Raw genomic sequence first — 19,631 nt, 5'->3', positions numbered from 1 at the left:
CGCTGGTTACCGTCAATGCCGATGGATACCACGGTCTGAGGTTTGTCTCCCAATTCTAGTCTCCTACTGGTTGAGATTGCCGGCCAGAAACTAGATCTCTCACTGTATTTGTTCGTCTCCTTTCGCCTGCCTAATTGGGAAACATATCTATCTCAAGTCACCTGCCACTTCGATTCCTTTGACCTTTATCTATCGGACGTCGGGGTCACCTTCCATGATTCTCAAACGTAAATGGATGTTTATGGAGGGCGTTCGTCTTCTCAATATCGATCTAGGCTGATACTGGACACCCTTATGTAAATGCACGCCGATTTCGGTGAAAGAGAAAAAAACCAGATTTAATACTTGTCGAGTTGACCTACTGTAAATACGAAACTACCTTAAACAAACCGAAATAATAATGCCAACGCCTTGCTTCACAGTACCTCTTGAGTGGTCTAGACATATGGAACACCACGACGAGTCATGAACCGATGAAGAGTGAGGTCAGCCTGAAAAGCTATCAATTGTTCGATATCCCTATCGCTGCTCTGATGCGCCAAATCAATCAATCAATCAATCAATCGTGAGAATTGTGTACATTTCCTTCCAAACTTGCTTCTCTTCTTACCTCCACAGGTTCTCCGTCCGCTTTTGAATATCACTCCATCCGATACAGCTGACCATCTGAGATTATTTTCTCTTTTTTCTTATGACTGGCTGCGGGTAGTGCGCTTGTTAACAGCGCCCTTGACCTGCTCAGCGCCGGTAGCGGTGGCCTCAGCAGCCTTATCCTTGACCTGCTTGGCCTTGTCGGATGCCTTTTCAGCAGTCTGCTGAACAGCGGGTGACTTGCCAAGGTTGAACAGAACAGCGATGAGGCCAGCGGCACCAATGATAATGGCGGCAAAAGCTCCAGCAACCTCGGGGACGAACTTGATGGCCTCGATGGGGTCCTGAGCGGCAATGGCCTTGAAGAGCTCGACCTTCTCGGTGATGTAGTGAACAGGGTCATCGAGGAACTTGAGGTCGCTGGGGGACTTAGGCTTGTCCTCCTGCTTAGGCTTGTCGGCATCAAAGAGGGCCTTCTCGATGGGGTGCTTGACACCAAAGGTCTCCTCAGCGAGCTTGTTGGCATCCTCGATGGAGTGACCAATGTAGATGTTGTCAAAGAGAATATCATTCTGCATAGTCCAGATCTCGAAACCAATGGCTCCCATGGGCTCGAAGTTGGCAGGGTTCTTGTCCTCAAAGTAGTCGGGGTTCTTGATCTTGCGGGGAGCCCAAGTTCCCTTGTATGCGGGGTTCTCGATGTAAGGTGCAGTCCACTTACCCTTGTAGTCGGGGTTGCGCTTCATTGGCTTGGTCCACGGGCCGCAACCAGAGGCGTCGGCACACTTGGGGTTGGGGACGGTAGGGGCGATCCAGTCGCCGTCCTCCTCGTCATCCCAATCATCTGGCTTCTCGGCCTCAGGGTCGGGGATGGTGACGGGCTCGTTCTCGAGCCAGTCCTCGGGTTTCTCAGCTTCCTCGTCGACAATCTCGTAGGGGGCTTCCTCGTCCCAATCCTCAGGCTTCTTGGCCTCGGGATCGGGAATGCGTGCTTGGTCAACCCAGTCCTCAGGCTTCTTATCGTTTGCATCATCAATCTCGGCCGGGGGGTTGACAGCGGGGGTGAAATCCTCCAAGAGGCTGCCGGTCTTGACCTCCTCATTATTCTGCTTGATGACGTACGTGTTGTTGGGATGAACGATCAAGGTGTAAAGCTCGGTGGTCTTTGTAATCTTGGCGGTGGGGGGAGAATCGAGATGCTTCTCCTCATACTCGCCAGTCTTGGGGTTCTTGTGGTTGAAAATGAAGTGGACTTTGTTGGTGTGGCCACACTTGTCGGGACCGAACATGATCACGTATGGGGTTGTGTTTGCGAACTCTTCCTGATGGAGAGCCTTGTTGTCGCGAAGGAGCTTCATGTAAGCACCACCACACTCGAGGCCATCTGGGAGCAAAAATGTCAGCATGCGCGATCACTGAGTGGGATTCCAGAGTCATGCTTACTTTGCAGCTTCACCTCATACTGGACGACGAGGGTGTTGTCCTTGTTGTCAATCTTCTTAGGGAACTTGGCGGAAATAGCATGGTGCGCCGCAGGGTTCTTGACAACAAGACCTTTATCGCCCTCGATGCCCTTGTACTGTACGGGCTCTTCAACGGCCCACTCGCCAACATAAGCCCATTCCTCCTCGGAGCCAGATGTGTCCTTCTTCGCGTGAGAGGGCTTCCATCGCTGGTCCCAGTCGTCGGTGAACTGCTCGAGGAAGTCGGCCTTGATAACGGTCGGCTGTAAGGGTGGGTTAGCTATCAATTGACTGGGACAAGAGCTCATGAGGAGCTACATAGCCCCATACATGAGCTCGATTGCTCATTAAAAAAACTCACGGTGAATGTAGGGAGCTTGTCGGGAACAGAAGGGGAAGCCTCCTTGATGCCCTCGGCGTGGACGTTGCCCGTAAGCATGGCAGCCGACATGGCCGCTGCAACAGCGTTGAGCTTCATGATGAAGGAAGTGACGGAGTAACTTGAGCAGAGAATTAAGGACGTCACCAGAGGCTGCGCAAGAGGAGGAGCAGGAACACAATCAAAAAAAGACGTGTGACTGAGAAAAAGTGTATGCTCGGTGAGGGTATTCCCAGCGCTCGAGGAGATAAGAGGTCCAAGAGTGAGGTGGAATGTAGAATGGGGAGAGTGAAGAAGCGAAAGGTGGCGTCTTAACAATGAGTGGAGAGCTCTGTCTTAGTGTTGAGGACACGTAGAACGAAGAAGCTCAGAGCCGCCTAAATTTCAGGGATCACGAACAGGTGCAGAGCGGGGGTCGTGGCCCGGAGCCACTAAGGTTGGAAGAAGGAAGGTGCGGATGCCGACTGTCAGGTACTCCCATCCCATAGAACTGGGGCGGGAATCGACGGAAGCCTCACAGCCTCGGCCTTGTAGTTACAGAATAGGTCACGTCCCACAGAAGGCTCGAGAAGAAGACAGCTGTCCATGGAACAATTGGCGGGATGATTGGTTAATTTCACAAGCGTAATAGGCCTCAACTTTAATAAAAAATTAAAAAAAAAAAAAATCGTCCAAGCAAGTCCAAGAGGCATAACCGTGTTTACAAGAGTGCACAAAGCCTTAGTTGGATCGTTCTTTGGGCTTCAGTGCAAAAGCAACTGCTCGACCAATAGTAAAGTTCGGAGTCTTCAGTACCTTATGCTTCTGAACGAAACAAGGAGGTGTCTACAGTGGCTTGCTAGTCTTTACATTGGTCAACGCAAAGTATGTGGACGATGAGCTTTGGATTTATCGATAGAGATTATCCTTCTCCACATTACCTTAATCATAAGTGACATCAGTCAGTGGTAAGAAATCTGTCCACGGGTTGTTTAACAGCTACCCTATGGACTGATGACTGACACGGAGCGGAAGCTTGAAAAGGGTTCGGGGGCGGCTCCCAGCACCGAACTAGTGTCTCGAAAAGGTCCTGACAAGACAGCAACAAGATCAAGCACACATGGAACACTGTGGCGTCAAGGGTATTACTGCAATCAAACTGTATTTGAAGCCAATTCTTCTGTCATGACGCATCTATACAAATATTAGCGACACAGGAAAACTGCTCGGTATGCAAACAACACTCGAGGAGATCCCTTCGAAATATAACTATCTCGGGATTGAAAAAATTATGATAAAACGATTGAATTGGACTCGGGCTTTGACTTCATCGTAAGACAATCATTTCGCTTGTTTACAAGCTAAACCCTCAAGCACCCGATTGGGAAACTGGAACCAATCACAGAACGACACCCCACAACCAACACAACCTCTGTGGTCGTGTTGTGTGTTGTGTTGTATTTTGTTCTGTTCTGACTTCAGGTTAATTGGCAAATGCACATCAAGATAAGGTTACGCAGAGCGCAAACAAAGAGGTATTGTATTGATGCTCGTGTCGAGCCGTATGTGAACGCGCAAGGTGTCCCAATAATTTGTCCATGAAAAGTCGATCCGGCCTAAAGAGGCCTTCGTCATGATGCCCAACATGTATCACATTTGAAATCAAACTCCAATCATTACCGCTCTAGAGCAAACCCATCAAAATCCTTCCATTCTATCAACCAGATGTCCAAAAGAGGCGATCCAATTTACAGAGCGAAGACAGCGGCGACGAGACCGAGGAGAGAGACACCACCAACGAGGGCGGTAGCAGCATTGCCAGTCTCGGAAGACTGAGCAGCGGACCCGGAAGCAGTGCCGGAGGCAGATCCAGAGGCGGTCTCAGAGGCGTCGGTAGCGGTGGCATCAGACTCAGAGGCAGAAGCGGTGGCGGTGCCCTCATCGGAGGCAGTCCCGGTGGCCTTGGAAGCAGCAGACTCGGCAGCGGAAGAGGCCTTGTCCTTGGAACCAGCAGCGCCGGTCTCCTGGGGAGTACCGTCGATGGTCTTCCAGTAGTTGTTGGCGATACAGTCCTGGAGGCAGACAGAGTACTTCTCAGTATCGGAGGCAGAACCCTTGCCCTTGGGGCAGGCGGCAACACACTCGGTGGTGGCGTTGATGTTCTTCTCATCGGGAGAGGGGACCTGTGGAATCATCGTCAGACCTGTGTTTTTCTGTCCACGAGAAATGGCGTACTTACAGTGATGCAGTAAGACTGGCACTTGACATCACCAGCATCACAGGCGTCAAGGCAGTCAAGCTGAGACTGTTGAGCGGGAGAGACAGAAGCAGTCTTGCTCTGGGCAGCGGCCATGGTGGCGAAAGCGCCGGCAACGAAGATGGAGGTGAAACGCATGTTGATGGATTTCGAGTTTGTTGATATTAGAATTAGTAGTGTAAAGTAATCGAGATAGATCTCAAAGCGAAAGTCTGAAGTAGAATTCTTGTCTTAACGAACGACGGACGGATGACAACGAGGGTGAAGAGGAAGGGAAACAAGAGCACGCGACGGGGTAGCCAGGTCCTTTTATGAGTCGAGTCCTCAACTGGACTTGGACGTGGACGGTTTGCAAAGGGGCATCCACACCATCAAGCCAATGACCATACCACCACCGCTTAAGCCCAAGCAAGCCTAGACAAGGCAAAGCAAAGTCTCAGACCCCCAGGCCAGGCTAGGGGAAGCCGTGAAAGTCACAGGCTCACAGGTGCAGGCACAGGCACAAGTCAACAAGACTGACCTGAGGTGCAGGCAAACCGCGCCAAGCTAGCCCCCGGCTCATCGGGAGATAGGGGACCCATCAGGACCTTCACATTTTGCTTGTCAATGGCTCGAGGTGGGACATGGAGGAGCATGGACGGACATGGACATGGGGTGAGGGAAGAGAGGACCCATCATGGCGCTAGGATTAGGATTGGAGCCATTGAGGATCCATTTTGTCTGATCAGGAAGTGCAAGAGACGGGGGAGGAGAGAAACGAAGTATCCATCACCTTCTCGGGGATGCTATTGCTGTCGGCCGTAGACACAGAGTACGCATGATGCACATTCGGGGTTCCGTTGGTATCATAATAACACAACAGAAAAAGGATGAGGGGGATTTTTGGATATGCCACGCAAACCCCCTCACACAAGTCCACGTCCACGTTGTGACACAGGCTTGGGCACAGTACATGCAGTTGGACAACAACAAAGAAAGGACAAGCACAAGCACAAGCACAAAATTAGAGTGAGTTGCAGTCGGGTCGGACTGTAGCGAGCGAAGAAGAGGAGCCTGAGGAGGTAGGCATGCGGTACCTGCTCCGTAGACGACTGATGTGATGTGATGTCGATCGATGTTCGTTTACTTTCTGGTCTGGGGAAGCCCGCCGACATCAATTTTAAATTTGCAAGCCATGATCCAAGAGGCTGCCACTAATTTGCCGTCCCTGTCCTGCGTTGACTAGGGGAAGAAACGACCATTTGCCAGTTGAGCTGGGGGATGTTCCTGTAATTCCGGCTCAGCGCAGATCTTACATCTCTCCCTTCGTTTAACAATTCTTTTTCGGCTCAGATGATTGAGGACGGTCATGTTGTGAGTGGACTCGCCAGCGACCGTAACTAACAAAACTTATGATGGATGGAAAAAGACGTTGGGAGATAAAAACACAAGCGACCCACACATATTCGATGGATGATCCTCCACTTGCTCATCCATCCATCCATCCATCACGGGGGAGCTTCGCCTCCAACAGCTCGTGTTGCCAGGCGACATGACCACCATCTGCCGTCCTTTCTTACATGTGTGGTGTTTTCTGCTTTCCACCACCACTGATGAGCCCCCCTAATTTGCACCTTCAAAGGTGACGGGGACACGGCTGTTCTTCTCAGCGCGCCTAGATTACTGCACTAGCATCGGATCTCTCCAAGTCGATTGGATTCGACGTTGTCTCAGGGGGTGACCCTTGGGGCTAGACAATAATAGACCAGGCCTCCATTTTGGGACAAGGGGTGGGCGGAAGTGTGTCCGAGACGAGACTTTGTAAACCATCAGCCAGACTGGGCCAGTGAGTGTTATTTGCAAAGTGTTTGCAATCCAGCCAATACAATGTAAACAATAACACACTTGACGATTTGTTTTCTTCTTCACAGTATGAGTGAATAAAGAACAGACTGGAAAGCCATGGTTTACTACTGTAATAAGTCCGCACCATACCGACCGGCTCAGGGAGTCGAGGCCGCTTTGGAGGGCTTGGCCAGAGTAATTAAAACGGCCTATTTTCATTGGCGTACATGAATACATTTTGTTTGGCTAACACCAGCGTCATCTCAATGCACTGTCACTAGGTTAAAATAGACTACATGCTCAAGAACTCAACAAACTCAAACTCTCCTCTTCCCTCAAAGGGACAGGCAAACGGCGCCTAGGACCTCTAGCGGATGCTCTATGCCGCGTTGTCACCTGCAAAAGCCGTCGGCTCAACCTCTTCCATCCTAATCCATGAATACGAGGTATGCCGGAGAAAAGCCCCGGCGGTGCTCCCCGTTTCCCCCATATGCCACTTTGTTATTAGGGGTATCTGTGCTACTGCTACTGCTACTGCTACTGCTACTGCTACAGTGCAGCTCTACCAGGACCAGGTTGTTGTCGTCCCGGCACCGGCGCTGAGAGCTGAAAAAGGTCATTTATTACATATAAGCAGGGACAAGGGTCAACATCAAGACAAGACATGATGCTCAGAGCCTGTTGATGGATTCTCGCACTCATTAAACGAGTATTATTACCCACCTGTGAAGGCTTGTGATTGAGGCACCATCCTTGAAAATGTTAAAACACAGGCCAGGTCTGTTCCAAGGCATTCGTCTATTCGTCTTCAATTCGGGAAGATTCTCCATCTGATGCTGGTTATTATCACATATTCAAAACTCTGAGTCATTCAGATAACATGAACACATGAGTTCATGCAAAGACATGTATCAGATGGCTATCTGGCCCATTTCAAACTTGCATCGATGAATCTTGACGGAAGAGAAACTCCATCACCAGCTGTACTCCGTATCTTTTGGACCATTCTCGGCTGTTCCGTCTCCGTTCCTATTCATAGCTCACTCGCTTGCCACCATAGACGCAATACAGCCCTCAGATCAGACTGAGGCCAATGCCCTTTGAAAACCGAGGTCGCACGCATTGCATAGGATCGGGATACAAGATAGAATATTCCGGACAAAAGAAAATTTCATCACATGGCCAAGATTCTTGAGACAGAGACTTGGCTTGGTGTAGATTTTGGAGAGCCAGTGGACCAGGAGAAATACGGCCTGCCCAGTCAAGACTAGTAACCGCCCAACGTTCCCAAGCCATTGTTTCTGATTGTTTAGGCCATTGCGCTCATCAGTTACGACCTCATTCTCCACAGAAAGGTGTTGGACTTGGAGAATGTCTTCTGGTTGTTAATTGGCTAGCGTACAGTAGGTAGTTCTCCCACGAGTACTCTTGTCATCATGGGATGGATTTTGACAGCACAGAGCACCTAATGCCCGATCTATCTTCCTCAGCCACTCAGAGGCTCTGAAACCACAGCATAGACAGGTGCGGCATTGGCTTAACATTAGACAAGAAACTATCCACCACCAACATCAGCTTCAGCTGCATCACATTGACCGTGCTGCTATCTCATTTCCCAAACCTCGATCCTCCGCTGGATCTCTGTCTTGCCCCGGCTGCTACGATCCGAATCAGAAACCCGCTGCAAAGACACGATTTAAAGCGCTCCGCATCTCTAGATCTTCCTCCAAAGACAAAATGTCAACTGAGCAACGCCCAACTGGCGATGCCCTCATTACTTCCGAGGACCCGAACCACCCTGCTAACCTGATCCCTTCGCTATGCGCAAAGTTCTGGACTCTGGGCTGGGTTACGGGAACAGGAGGCGGTTGCTCTATTCGAGATGAGTATGTTTACCTTGCTCGTGTTTGAAATTTCATCATTTTTTACCCCGCGACCCCGCCATGACGAGTTGGAGAAGGCAAATTTATTTATTACAAGACTCATGATACCGGTATATATCCTCCTCAAGTGAATGGGAAATCATTTGAACCTTCTCCTGAGTATTTGCTATCAAAATAGGGAGCAAAAGTTTCTCTAACTTACACCATGATCGCAGTGATCTCGTATACATTGCGCCCTCAGGCGTTCAAAAAGAACTCATGAAGAACACCGACATCTATGTCATGGCTCTTTCTGAGCAAGATCCTAACCACAACAAGCTCAACCAGCGCACTTATCTGCGATCTCCTCCCTGCTACAAGCCTTCTCAGTGCACCCCCTTGTTCCTTGCTGCTTTCACCCGCCGAGGAGCTGGCTGTTGTATACATACTCACTCTCAATGGGCTGTTCTGGTCACCCTCCTGTTAGAATCACAAGGCCCCGGAAAGGACCGAGTTTTCGAGATCAACAACATTGAGCAGATCAAGGGCTTTGGCCGTGGCATGAACAAGACAGGCAACCTGGGTTATCATGACACCCTTCGCATTCCAGTCATCGAGAATACTCCTCATGAGGAGGACTTAACCGAGTATCTTGAGGAAGCGATGGATAAGTATCCCGACACATACGCTGTTCTCGTCCGTCGTCACGGTGTCTACGTCTGGGGTGATAACGTTCATAAGGCCAAGACTCAATGTGAGAGGTAAGGAAGATATCACAAGCTCACTCGTGATCTGCGAATGATTATGCTAATATGATGTAGCCTCGATTATCTGTTCCAGCTTGCCGTTGAGATGAAGAAGCTCGGCCTTCCTTGGGTCAGCGAAGTCGAGCAGATTGCTCCCCAGCGAACATAGTCGGAGAAGCAGTAAGAGTGTGACTACAAATCCCGGCACCTTAGTTTGTGCTCCTAGCGAACGGGGTTGCTTACCAGGTAGTTAGTTTGAAAACCAAAAAGGAGGCAAGGCGTTATGTGAGATGATGGCTGAAAGAAAATTCGAGGGTAGTCGATAGATGAATGTGGTCGATAACATGATAATGACCAAGGTACGAAAAATCTCACCCGGAGAATAGAGCATGCCACCATTACGGATCATTCTCTTGGCGAGTTTTTTGATGGGCATCATATCTTCCAAAATTGGTTTACAGTTCAGCCCGCGAAGCCATGAACTTCGAACAAATTGCTGACAAGACTTGATTCATGATTATGCACATAACGCTCAACATATTCAGGACCCTGTTGCTATAAAATTAATAATTATCCAACTTATAGCTCATCTCTGGGGCGTTGCTGCTCAACAACATCGGGCTCCTCCCACATCCTCTTCTTGGGATTGCCGATATTGTCTTCATCACCCTCTGGGATATTCCCCAGCTCATCTGCCTCTCTCACAACGTTCACGATATTATCCACCTCCTCCAAAACCTCGGCCTGCTGCTCAGTGCCAACCTTGACGGTAGGCAATTCATCGTCCGGCAAGCCCTCCACCGGAACTCCTTTGCTCGCTTGTCCAGCCTCTTTCACCTGGCCCTGCCCAGAACCCGCTTGCATTACCGCACTGCCTGCCGATGTTCCCAATCCGAACGTCAACCTCAGCGGTAGCCAAACAATCCACCACATCGGTCCATACAGCAGTCTTCTGAACAACAGCCAGCCGAGTGTACAAGCTAGCATATAAAACGTCGTCTGAAGGTACCACGTATCGCTTTTCTGCGAGCGCAGCAATGTGCCTAATAAGTCCTTGGAGCTCGCCAGCATTGTGTCCAGAGAACCATACGACTCGTTCAGTTGCTTCAAAGCAGCAGAAGATTCCGTCAGAGTCTCATGTGCAAACTCGCTGCGAGCCAACTCCGCCTGGATCAAATCATGTGTTCGTCGCAGGGCGTTGGTCACATTAGCACTCGCACCAACGTTCTGTTGATCCTCTTCAGTGAGGCTCGATTGCTGCTTCTGAACATGCTGCTGATGGCGTGTAGGACGAGCAGTCTTTTCATCGTCAGGGTAAAGAGAGTTGGTCTCGGAGGTAGGCTGTGAAAATGATGTAAGGAGGATCTCGCGCTCTCGTCTTTGTGCCTGTGCGAGGCTATGCTTTGCCGACAGTCGTGCTTTTCGAAAAGAGAGACGGCAGCTAGAGTACGTTTAGACATAAATACCATTTTCCTTTCAGTACAAACCATACCTTTCAAGCTCCTTTCCAATCTTTTCGACACTCTCTTTCAATCGGTCTTTGTCATGCTCTGCGCCACGCAGAAACTCCACTTCTTCCTGCAGAAGCTCATGCTCCTCTTCTCCGTCCCGTAGAGTACTCGTAATTTCTGCGCTGAGTTCGCCGCTTTCGCTGCTCTCCTCATCGGTGGTCAGGGGCACAGAGCCAGGTTGGAATTTAAGTGTTGCGAGTCGATCGATAAGCTCTTTGAGCTGTGTTGTAGTCTCTTGCAGAGCCGTCAGACGCTCCTGCAGACCCTCGAAGGACATTTTCAGCTTGTTGAGCTTGCGATATTATGCTGGTGAAGAAGAACTATCAGGTGTATACCGTGCAAGTCGATCTCGAAACGTGGTCCGTCATTAACATGACGTTGCAGTTAGCTGGGTGCTGCCCCTTTAGGGCGATATGCATGTACTGAGACGTTATCGAACCTCGAAATTTCAGCATCGCCAAACTACCCGCCTATAGCTCTTGAGTGTGTTAACGACCACGTTCGACTCCCTTGCCAAAGCCAATTTCTCTTAGTATTTCACGAGCTTCGCCTTCTCCTCACCATCAAGATGATCACCAAGTTTATGACTGAGGTTTCGGCCAAATTCAACCCGTTCTCTGCCTGCGCAAAGCCAGCTCGTCTGTTTCTCACATTTCTGCCTCCGAATGCCCGAGCGAATGGAACAACAATCACATCAACCATCCTGCCCCGAACTTCAAAAGAGCCCAGCTCCCTACGAGTGAAATTTAGTACGTAATACTAGAAGGCTATAGTCTCCATGGGGGTCCAATGGCTAACGAGATGCAGAGGATGGCAAGGAGCTCAACTTCGACTGCCAAAAGATCAACATTAAAGGACTGGTCGAGGAAGTAGACCGACATTCGCGTCAACTGCAGAAGGCAGCCGACTTGACCGATTAAAATATGTGAAAAACAACGCTATACTGTAACACTCTGCACAAATGGCGTTTAGGAAACGACTCATGTACATTTACGAACCCCAACATGGCATAGCAGGGATTGAGGGTCTTGTATAATATTACGACAATTGGCATCATTTTTATATATTGTTCTTGAGTATCTCTGTGCTCAACTTTTGTGAAGACTACATGTCTGCCATACTTCTTCCTTTTATGCAAGATGGTTGGTCTATGAACACTTAAGCAGAGGCACCGCTGATGAAGAACCACTTGTCGATGGAAGCATCGATCTTCTCGGCGGGGACATCCTCGTTGGGAGGCAGAGGGGGGAGCTGGTCAGGGGAGACGCGAGAAGGAGAGTTCTGGACAGTGACGTTGGTGCTATGCAAACATTAATATCAACTGTGTTGGGAAGACAGCTCAGAGACTTACGTGGAGACACCGCCAGCAGGGGTCTTGCCAGTGATGAGACGCTCCCAGGCCTCAGCACACTCGCGGACGACGTCAAGAGCGTAGCTTAAAGTCGTTAGTCTTGGGCTCACTAAGCCGGAGTTTGAGAACTCACCTCTTGTTCTTGCACTCGCCAGTGAAGGCAAACTGGTTCTCGGGCTTGCCATCAGGAATCTTGTAGATACGGAACCACTCGTTGGTGGCACGGAGGAGACCAGGAAGGTGTCGCTCGACATCCTCGACGTCGTTCAGCTTGGAGGCGAGAGGGTCGTTGATATCAATGACAATGACCTTCCAGTCAGTCTCCTCCTCGTCGAGGAGAGCCATGACACCGAGGACCTTGACCTGCTTGACCTGGCCAGTGTAACCAACGAGCTCACCGATCTCGCAAACATCGAGAGGGTCGTTGTCACCCTTAGCCTTGGTCTCAGGGTGAACGGAGTTGGGATCCTCCCAAGTCTGGTGATCGAGTTAGGGATGACCATGTCAGATTGGGATAAATATGAGCATACCTGGGGGAAGGCACCGTAGTTCCAGAGGTAACCCTTGTGGGGGAAGCAGTTTCGGACGTATCGAAGCTTGCCCTTCTTGATATCCTGCTTGATGGGGTTGAGGAGCTCCTCCTTGGAGATCTAGAGTGAGATTTTTGTCAGTATTCATGTTTTGCGTTTTGTCGGTCTGGGCAATGATTGCGCAAGGAGGGGGAGGGGTAATATTGGAGCACACGACAGCTGTAAATAAAGCAAAGCGTGCCGAGCAGGTAACAAGACCGCAATTGATGTTGACCAGAACATACCTCGAGCTTGGCATTGGTCCATCGAGGAATCTCGACAACCATGTTCAGGATGGTCTGCTCCTGGTTGGCATAGAGAGGAATATCATGGAAAGGAGAAACGGGCTGGCCATCCTTCTCGATGTAGACTCGGTGCTCGAGGGTGTTGGGAGCCGCAACCTTGCGGACGGTGTAGTTGGAGGCCATGTCGGGCTTCTGCTTTGAAACGGGACCTGTTGGTGAGGATGAGGAGGAAAAGTGTCGAGCAATCTGAGCTGTTCGACGGGAAGAAATTTTGGAGGTTGACGTAGCAGCAGAGTGAGAATAAGAAGAGGATGGAGGGGGCGGGGCACCACTGGTAACGGCACTATTGCTCCCGCCGGGGCCTGCAGCGGCAGGGCTGCGTGCTGCCAGCGATGCCATGTAATTGGCCCGGCCAGGTACTCGGTATGGCGACAGCGACGGCGCTGCGGAGGGACTGTACAGCAGTGTCCCAGTGGCTGTGGTGCCTGTGCCTCTGCTTCTGCCTGTGACTGTAGTGCGTAACGACCTCTGGAGCAGCAGAAGCCGGGAACTTTGCGGCTGTAACATCAATACTAAGCTGGTCTTTAGGGGGCGGCTTGAAGTGGAGCAGCCCCGGGGAGAAGGGTGCAAAAGGGAGAGAGGAAAGAGATTGGGAGGTTATATCAAGAGTATACGGTGAGAAGAAACCTTATGCCTAGGCCTTACACCGCGGTCGTCGGCTGTAGCGCAGGGCTTCAAGAGAGACCGAGGTCGTCTTTTTCGCGGGCACGGGAGTTGGTTTTCGGACGGACGATACGGACCAGAAGCTAACTGGATCTGGATATCATGATGGGTCTCGGTTGTGCTAAATCGGTCCTCATCTCCATGCCGTGTCATATCCACACAACGCGGCCGACAGCCCGGAGACAAGTCATGGCCCGATGAGCCTATTTCATTACACCTGCAGCTAAATGGGTTGGAGCAATGTCTAGGCTCAGGTCCTTCTTCCACTTCCCTCGTGTAGTCAATTCAAGATATTCACTGCGGAGACTATTAAATATTTCCTTTTGCTCTGCACTCAAGCCTGTCATGAAAATTCTCCCATCTCCGTAACCGGAACATAAACCGTCTTATTATTAGGTGCAACACCAAGACGCAGACCCCATCCATCCACACCGTTTGAAAAACCAGAGCCCCAAACGATGCACCAGGACCCACGATACTGATCACCTCATATCGATTGGTGCTGAGTGATTCAACAATCAATTGGATATGAGCCTAAGCCCATGGTTTGTGCCATGAGCCGGTTCAACGTCGTTCTTGCACCCAAGGTGCTACATACACTACGAACCTCAAAATGACACTGTTTTAAACTTTTGATAGACACGCCCATTCTGATTCAACTAACGAGACTAACCAAGCAATAATCAAAGGATATAAACAAACAGCACTTCAAGAACCCCTCTCGGTACCCCAGACATATTAAACTTAGGGACTGATCCCTCGATGATACCCAGACAGACTGCGATGACAGCAAGTGAACTTTCTCGCCTGCTCAAGAAAACGAAGCTTATCGAAACAAAAGCCCATACCAGAATCGGCATCCTTATTCACTATCCTGTAATTGCCCACTTAGCCAGCGACCTCAGCATAGACAGAGGACTTGGTACCCCGTTGCTCCAAAGGAGAAGTCTCGGATTCAACTGTAGCTGCCTCAGACTGGACAGGAGACAAATTGTCTCCCGAAGCCAGAGGCTCCTTTCCCTTTCCCTCAAGGGTTGGCGATCGGCTTTGAACTGGAGTAGAAAAGCCCTCGGCCTCGGGTCGCCAGTCTCGAAGGTCATCCTCAGCATCGTTGAGGATTTGACGTGCCTGGGAGGAGTGTTGATAAGGCACTCGTGTATCACCAGGGACCACAGGCGAATCGTCGAGAAGCTCCAACAGACGGCGGCCATGTTTGGCTAGTATGATCTGCTTTTCGGCACGTTCGATGGTGGCAGCGAACTCGGCAGCATAGGCTTCTTTGAGCTTTTGTCGGGTCTGCATGATCGGTCAGTCTTGCTCAAATGGTTGATGACGCGATGCAAGTCGCAACTCACGATGTTGGTCAATTGAGCCTCCGCCACAAGGTTCTCAGCCTCAGCTCTCACCAATTCCTGCTCGAGGACAGGCAATCTTGTGCTACCAGGCTCCTTCAACTTCAACTTCTGGATCTCGTCGGCAATCTTATCCTTGTTCTCGCGGCTGGGCTGTACGCTCTTCTCGGTGTTTCGAATAGCCTTGAGATAGGCGCGAGAATCGTCAAGAGCATGAGCATATGCGTCCTCCTGCTCGCCCATTTCACTTAGGACAACTCCCACCTTATCCGAGATATCACTAATACTGTCATCTCCGGTGTGCTCACCCCATTCAGATAACTGAGTCGCGATGGAAACCCGCTCACGGCCGGCGGTCTCATGGGCGCCAATGAGGTTATTCTCCGATTTGATGAGGCGGAAGAGCTTACGGGACAGCTCAGGTTGGACCTGGCCGCGGAGTGAGTTGAAGGAGAAACCCCGCTTGGCTCCGGCACCAGCACCAGAGTTGCCCTTGGATTTGTTGGATCGAATGGAGAGTGCGCGATTCCTAGAAAAGGGTCTCACGTCAATCGGGCTTTCCAAACATATTGGTTCATGGCGTGAAGTAGAGGCATCAAAACTGAAGCGTGACATTGTATTTTGATATACAGTAAGGTTGGTTAAGGCGCGACAACATATGAAGTTTGACAATTGTTGTAGATACTGACGGGAGCTTACATGTTGAAGGCTTGAGGAAGGATACCTAGAGAGCCAAGGTACCTAGGCAGGTGAATCAGGTATCGCTCAAGAGTGACTGCGACTCGTCCAGAATGCACCTTCTTTCATATAGTCAGCTTTCACATCACAGAACACTCTTGCCTTCCCCGCCACCTATGGAACAGACAAAGCCCAACGTCTCCTCACACAAACAGGTGATAGCTTACAGTGGAATAAGGCGATTCAAGAATTCAGCTGCAGAGCCGCTTTGGGTGGTAAATCAGTGCAAATCGTCTGGGTCCGGGTCAGGTCTGTTGCAAGGGGGATGGATGTAAAAGGTCTCCAGAGGTTAAAGCTGCCGATACAAAGGCAGGGGTTGTGCAGGCTTTAAACAAGCAGAAGAGCCTTTTGAACTGACGTTGACGACACCAACACATCTTGATCTGCCCTGCTTTCGGTAGCACAAGTACATGTTTTCAGCTGCACCTACGCTCACATTTGGAGTAACTCCCTGTATCTGTCTTAGAGAGCCTTTGGATGTTCGGTGGCGGAATGCAGTGTGATGTCATGAGCTCTTCTAGCGACGATCCAGCCTTGCGGGACACTCCGCACCCCGCCCAAACGATACGTGAACAGGCTTTCCAAAGGGTCACAGAGTAACAGCTCCAAATGACGAAGATCCGTGGCTCCCGAGAAAAAAAGCACGAGGCTCAGCCTCTCATGTAAGAGACATTGGTCGAATAGCATCTTGAGATTCTTAAGTTGACCTTTTCTACTGTGACAACTTATGATCCACAGCGCATTGAGCCAAAACAAAAAAAAACCTCCATCTTATTTCATTGCGCTATATCGCCTATTCCTGTGCAGTATTAACGCCCACCCTGTATCCAATATCTTTAACAAGACAGTTTCCCCCAAACCTTGCCCAAATAGTCATACGTTCCTTATCAATACATAAAACATATTGCCAATGCCGCTAAACACAGCCCGCCAAGTAGCGCATGCTCTGTACAACGTCATCGTCTCTAATTACACCCACAATTCAGCGTTGGTGCCTTCAGACGATCAATAGCGCTCATAGACAACAGTGCCACTGTTTCGTGGGCTGTGGCTGTAGGACCGTCTAGAGACACTGGTGTAGCTTGCTCGGGGAGAGCGTGAGTGATGGTGGTGATGGTGGTGATGGTGATGATGACCTGTGTATCGTCTAGAAGGCGTAATCTCTTCGTGATAGTAGTACTTGGTCCTGGGCTTGGGTTCACTGCCGAAACACATCCTGGTAGTTGTTTGAGGGTTTGTTCGGCGAGGGTAAGATTGGTCGTAGCTGTGATAGGACGGGATTAGTCGAATGAGATAGTTAAAACGACTGTAAAGTGAGAGCCTGATTGATCAGCCTCAACTTGAGATATTGGTTGTTGAATTATAAATGCAAAAGAATGTGTGAGGCTTTGAGGAGGGTTCTCATGTTCAATCTTATACCAGTGCCCTGGTTTCTTTTGCCCGGTTTCTTTTGACTAACCCATGCTGTCAGAACCTGGCGCAGACAAGGAGAGGGTCCTTAACCAGGGTGACCATTCGGAGCCTGTCTCGCCCACCCATCTCAGGCTTAACTGGGAGACACAGTCCCTCCACACAACTTTCGTGTGGTACCAAAGTCCGTGTTGAGAGCCCGGCAAAGTCCAAGAAGCTATTAAAAGAGGCTGGGCCTACCTGGCTTACGGAGTTGCCCGCCTCTACGGATAATGGCTTGGACCCTATCCTTAGTGGTGGCTTTGCTGTCTTTGTCAGAACATGACCAAAGCCAAGCGAGTATTTGACTGTCATTTGATGTTTCTTGCGTCTTGTAAACAGGAAACCTGATCCATTTACTAATATGAGATCCCTCTATTTTACACTTTTACATCTTTTCCAGCAGCTGCTTCCAGGCTCCTCATCATGTAAAGGTGAAGACCCCTCTATCAAAAGACACGTTCCGTTCCTATTAAAGCGTCTATTTCTTGGGCTTAAATCCCACCTGCACCTGGCCCAACGCCCAAGTAGTGACAAATACTACCATGGCACTGGCAAAGATGACCAAAGGTTTTCGAAGAGCGCTCGAGAGAGGCGCATCGTAAGAGATGATAAGTTGGCGGTCTCGGAACTCGTCGACCAGGTTTCGCGCCTTGATGCTGACAGCTGTTCTACCGACAGTATCGAGGTAGGTTCTGGTCAGATCAACCGAGGTAGATAAGATGGATGATTCGGGAATGTTGGTGTGGAACTTGACGTTCCTGTATCAAAGTTAGCAAAGGCACAGATAGTGCTTGGACTGTTGGCTTACTCCGCGCCCTCTGGAAGGAGAACATTGACATTGATGTGCTCATATTCAACGCCTTCTGGCTGCTTGGGGCCCTCAATGAAAGGAATTCGGAGTACGAAACTACCAGTAGCAGTCTTTCGCAGGAAGTTAGAAGCATCAGAGTTCCATCCAATAGTGAAAGGGTACCTCCATCCACCAAAAAGAGGGTATCGCGGCTTTAGAACAAGAAGAGCGTCTCGGTTGTCGGTTCGCCAAGTAGACGTCGTGACGTTGCCGATCACATCTGTATAGTAGGCGTCCACGCTTCCGCCCGGAAGAGGAATTCGCAGCTGGTCGAGGTAGTGCGAAGGACGAACTCCTGCAACCCCATGCTGACGGTACAACGAATGCTGAGAATATTTGATTCGATCGAAGTTGTCAGAAAGGTTGGCACCCCCGTGATACATCTCGTAGTGCTCCTCGAAAGCGATGTTGCCGCCCCAGTGGCTGACTTCAATCAAACGGTCGAGCTCCTTGACATGAATAACCGGTTTGGTAAACTGAAAGCGAACGTTTGCAGGGGAGACAGCACCGGCGGGCTTTTCATCGAAGGGACCATAGATGAGCTTGGTGCCCTGCTTGACGGGAAACTCCTTGACCTCGCCACTGCCTGGAAGCTTTGTATAATCGGGGACATCGGCCGAAGCAGCCTTAAGCTCGGTCTTCTGCTTCTTCGTGATGTAGGCAGATGGTGCATAAACGGAAAAGTTGAAGCTCAGGTATTGGTCATCGTCCTGAGAAACAGCCGCGGGGAGAGGAGTGTAGGCTTTCAGGTAATAATAGGTGATTCCGAGTGTTTGTTGAGCACCAGGCTTGAGCGGCGTGGGCAGTCGGATACGATAGTACTGAACATCACTATATTGCACCCATTAGTATTAAATTGCGACATAGTCAAGCTTGAAGACACATACCTGAGAGAATCGTACTCGACAGTCTCGGCCACGAACGGTCCGGCGTTCGCATCCTTACGATCCTTAACCTCGAAACCTCCTATACGAGGAAGCTGTTCGGCAGTAAATGGCACATAGTACTCTGTCTGCGGCTCCTTTGCAACGTTCTCGACGAGGACATTGATCTGTTCCTTTACGTAGGTCTTCTCTAGAGAGATGACGTGCACCAAATTGGCGTTCTTGAAAACCTGTGGAGGTTTAAAATCGACGGGCAGGATGACCTTTGATGTCTTGGGGTCTGTAGTTGCGCCAGCGAGTGCGAAGGAGACGAAGCTAAAGAGCGCCGTGGTGATGGCGAAAGGCTTCATGATGACGGCTTAGATAGGGATGCACTCATTGATTGAGAGATCCGAAGCTATCAAAAATGAAAATTTGTTGTGGCCGTGTACCGCAAGGTAATTGTGGTTAAAGTTTGATTAATGCAAGCTCGCAACTCTCAAGACACCTCAACTTCTAGACCCTCCTGAGACAGCTCCCCAAAAAGCATACGTTGCCCATTTGGCGCGTCAGCGGGAGCTTCAGGGTAGGTTCCATAGCTAGCATGCCTAACCAATGAAAACGTGGCTAGATCTTGCAGCTCGGGAGAATCGTAGCGCCGGACCCGGACCCCCGGTACCTTAACTAAAAGTGCGTTGGCCTGAGCACTGGGAGCCACTGTGAGATACCTGAACGGCAGAAGAACCAAGTACCTTGCCTTGGAGACCCCCCCCCCACGAAGGTGGCTTACTGGGACCTGACATCATGTTACCAAGCTGGAGCTTAAACTGCCCAGACTGGACGCGGCCGACCCCCATGTTACCCAGCTCATGAAGG

The 19,631-nt window shown here is 50.2% G+C and overlaps 9 protein-coding genes across 23 annotated transcripts; 3 read left to right on the top strand and 6 right to left on the bottom strand.

Annotated features, from left to right (window-relative positions):
- Positions 1-293: 293 nt before the first annotated feature.
- Positions 294-2,864, bottom strand: FOIG_01078 (calnexin). The gene is made up of 3 exons (XM_031197707.1): positions 2,416-2,864; positions 2,035-2,317; positions 294-1,975 (listed from the first exon to the last, which is right to left on the bottom strand). The coding sequence occupies exons 1-3, from the start codon at positions 2,530-2,532 to the stop codon at positions 690-692; spliced, it is 1,686 nt and encodes a 561-aa protein (XP_031073474.1). The 5' UTR covers positions 2,533-2,864; the 3' UTR covers positions 294-689.
- Positions 2,865-3,457: 593 nt separating this feature from the next.
- On the bottom strand, positions 3,458-6,527 carry FOIG_01077 (uncharacterized protein). The gene is made up of 2 exons (XM_031197706.1): positions 4,652-6,527; positions 3,458-4,595 (listed from the first exon to the last, which is right to left on the bottom strand). Exons 1-2 carry the CDS (start codon positions 4,805-4,807, stop codon positions 4,161-4,163), a joined length of 591 nt encoding a protein of 196 aa, XP_031073473.1. The 5' UTR covers positions 4,808-6,527; the 3' UTR covers positions 3,458-4,160.
- FOIG_01076 (uncharacterized protein) lies at positions 5,293-7,161 on the top strand (the record flags this gene model as incomplete). Its single annotated transcript, XM_031197705.1, has 3 exons — positions 5,293-5,323; positions 5,398-5,677; positions 7,002-7,161. The coding sequence occupies 3 exons, from the start codon at positions 5,293-5,295 to the stop codon at positions 7,159-7,161; spliced, it is 471 nt and encodes a 156-aa protein (XP_031073472.1).
- A 285-nt stretch (positions 7,162-7,446) lies between these two features.
- On the top strand, positions 7,447-9,799 carry FOIG_01075 (methylthioribulose-1-phosphate dehydratase). Of its 6 annotated transcripts, XM_031197703.1 has the most exons (5): positions 7,640-7,896; positions 7,954-8,379; positions 8,592-9,116; positions 9,177-9,281; positions 9,356-9,680. In XM_031197703.1, the coding sequence occupies exons 2-4, from the start codon at positions 8,231-8,233 to the stop codon at positions 9,268-9,270; spliced, it is 768 nt and encodes a 255-aa protein (XP_031073470.1). In that variant the 5' UTR covers positions 7,640-7,896; positions 7,954-8,230; the 3' UTR covers positions 9,271-9,281; positions 9,356-9,680. The 6 variants fall into 6 exon arrangements, with proteins under 6 accessions (XP_031073467.1, XP_031073468.1, XP_031073466.1 ...); XM_031197700.1 differs by having other exon boundaries at positions 7,447-7,900; positions 9,177-9,799; XM_031197701.1 differs by having other exon boundaries at positions 7,447-8,379.
- FOIG_01074 (uncharacterized protein) lies at positions 9,542-10,969 on the bottom strand. Its single transcript, XM_031197698.1, has 2 exons — positions 10,594-10,969; positions 9,542-10,542 (listed from the first exon to the last, which is right to left on the bottom strand). The coding sequence occupies exons 1-2, from the start codon at positions 10,887-10,889 to the stop codon at positions 9,681-9,683; spliced, it is 1,158 nt and encodes a 385-aa protein (XP_031073465.1). The 5' UTR covers positions 10,890-10,969; the 3' UTR covers positions 9,542-9,680.
- An 84-nt stretch (positions 10,970-11,053) lies between these two features.
- FOIG_01073 (uncharacterized protein) lies at positions 11,054-11,951 on the top strand. The gene is made up of 2 exons (XM_031197697.1): positions 11,054-11,361; positions 11,420-11,951. The coding sequence occupies exons 1-2, from the start codon at positions 11,181-11,183 to the stop codon at positions 11,530-11,532; spliced, it is 294 nt and encodes a 97-aa protein (XP_031073464.1). The 5' UTR covers positions 11,054-11,180; the 3' UTR covers positions 11,533-11,951.
- On the bottom strand, positions 11,470-13,568 carry FOIG_01072 (inorganic pyrophosphatase). The gene is made up of 5 exons (XM_031197696.1): positions 12,778-13,568; positions 12,494-12,613; positions 12,097-12,440; positions 11,964-12,047; positions 11,470-11,912 (listed from the first exon to the last, which is right to left on the bottom strand). Exons 1-5 carry the CDS (start codon positions 13,342-13,344, stop codon positions 11,771-11,773), a joined length of 1,257 nt encoding a protein of 418 aa, XP_031073463.1. The 5' UTR covers positions 13,345-13,568; the 3' UTR covers positions 11,470-11,770.
- Positions 13,569-13,688: 120 nt separating this feature from the next.
- FOIG_01071 (uncharacterized protein) lies at positions 13,689-16,074 on the bottom strand. Of its 10 annotated transcripts, XM_031197692.1 has the most exons (5): positions 15,758-16,044; positions 15,552-15,652; positions 14,856-15,381; positions 14,427-14,796; positions 13,689-14,374 (listed from the first exon to the last, which is right to left on the bottom strand). In XM_031197692.1, coding segments are annotated over exons 2-5 (903 nt in total). In that variant the 5' UTR covers positions 15,554-15,652; positions 15,758-16,044; the 3' UTR covers positions 13,689-14,369. The 10 variants fall into 10 exon arrangements, with proteins under 10 accessions (XP_031073459.1, XP_031073457.1, XP_031073458.1 ...); XM_031197690.1 differs by having other exon boundaries at positions 13,689-14,796; positions 15,758-16,074; XM_031197689.1 differs by having other exon boundaries at positions 14,092-14,374; positions 14,856-15,652; positions 15,758-16,042.
- A 1,364-nt stretch (positions 16,075-17,438) lies between these two features.
- On the bottom strand, positions 17,439-19,294 carry FOIG_01070 (oligosaccharyl transferase complex subunit OST4). The gene is made up of 3 exons (XM_031197685.1): positions 18,780-19,294; positions 17,851-18,723; positions 17,439-17,800 (listed from the first exon to the last, which is right to left on the bottom strand). Exons 1-3 carry the CDS (start codon positions 19,124-19,126, stop codon positions 17,521-17,523), a joined length of 1,500 nt encoding a protein of 499 aa, XP_031073452.1. The 5' UTR covers positions 19,127-19,294; the 3' UTR covers positions 17,439-17,520.
- Positions 19,295-19,631: the final 337 nt, after the last annotated feature.

Source organism: Fusarium odoratissimum (genome assembly GCF_000260195.1).
Source record: "Fusarium odoratissimum NRRL 54006 unplaced genomic scaffold supercont1.1, whole genome shotgun sequence".
NCBI classification, from domain to species: domain Eukaryota; kingdom Fungi; phylum Ascomycota; class Sordariomycetes; order Hypocreales; family Nectriaceae; genus Fusarium; species Fusarium odoratissimum.
Note: the sequence above shows the minus strand (reverse complement) of the source record. Positions and strands in the feature narration are given on the sequence as shown.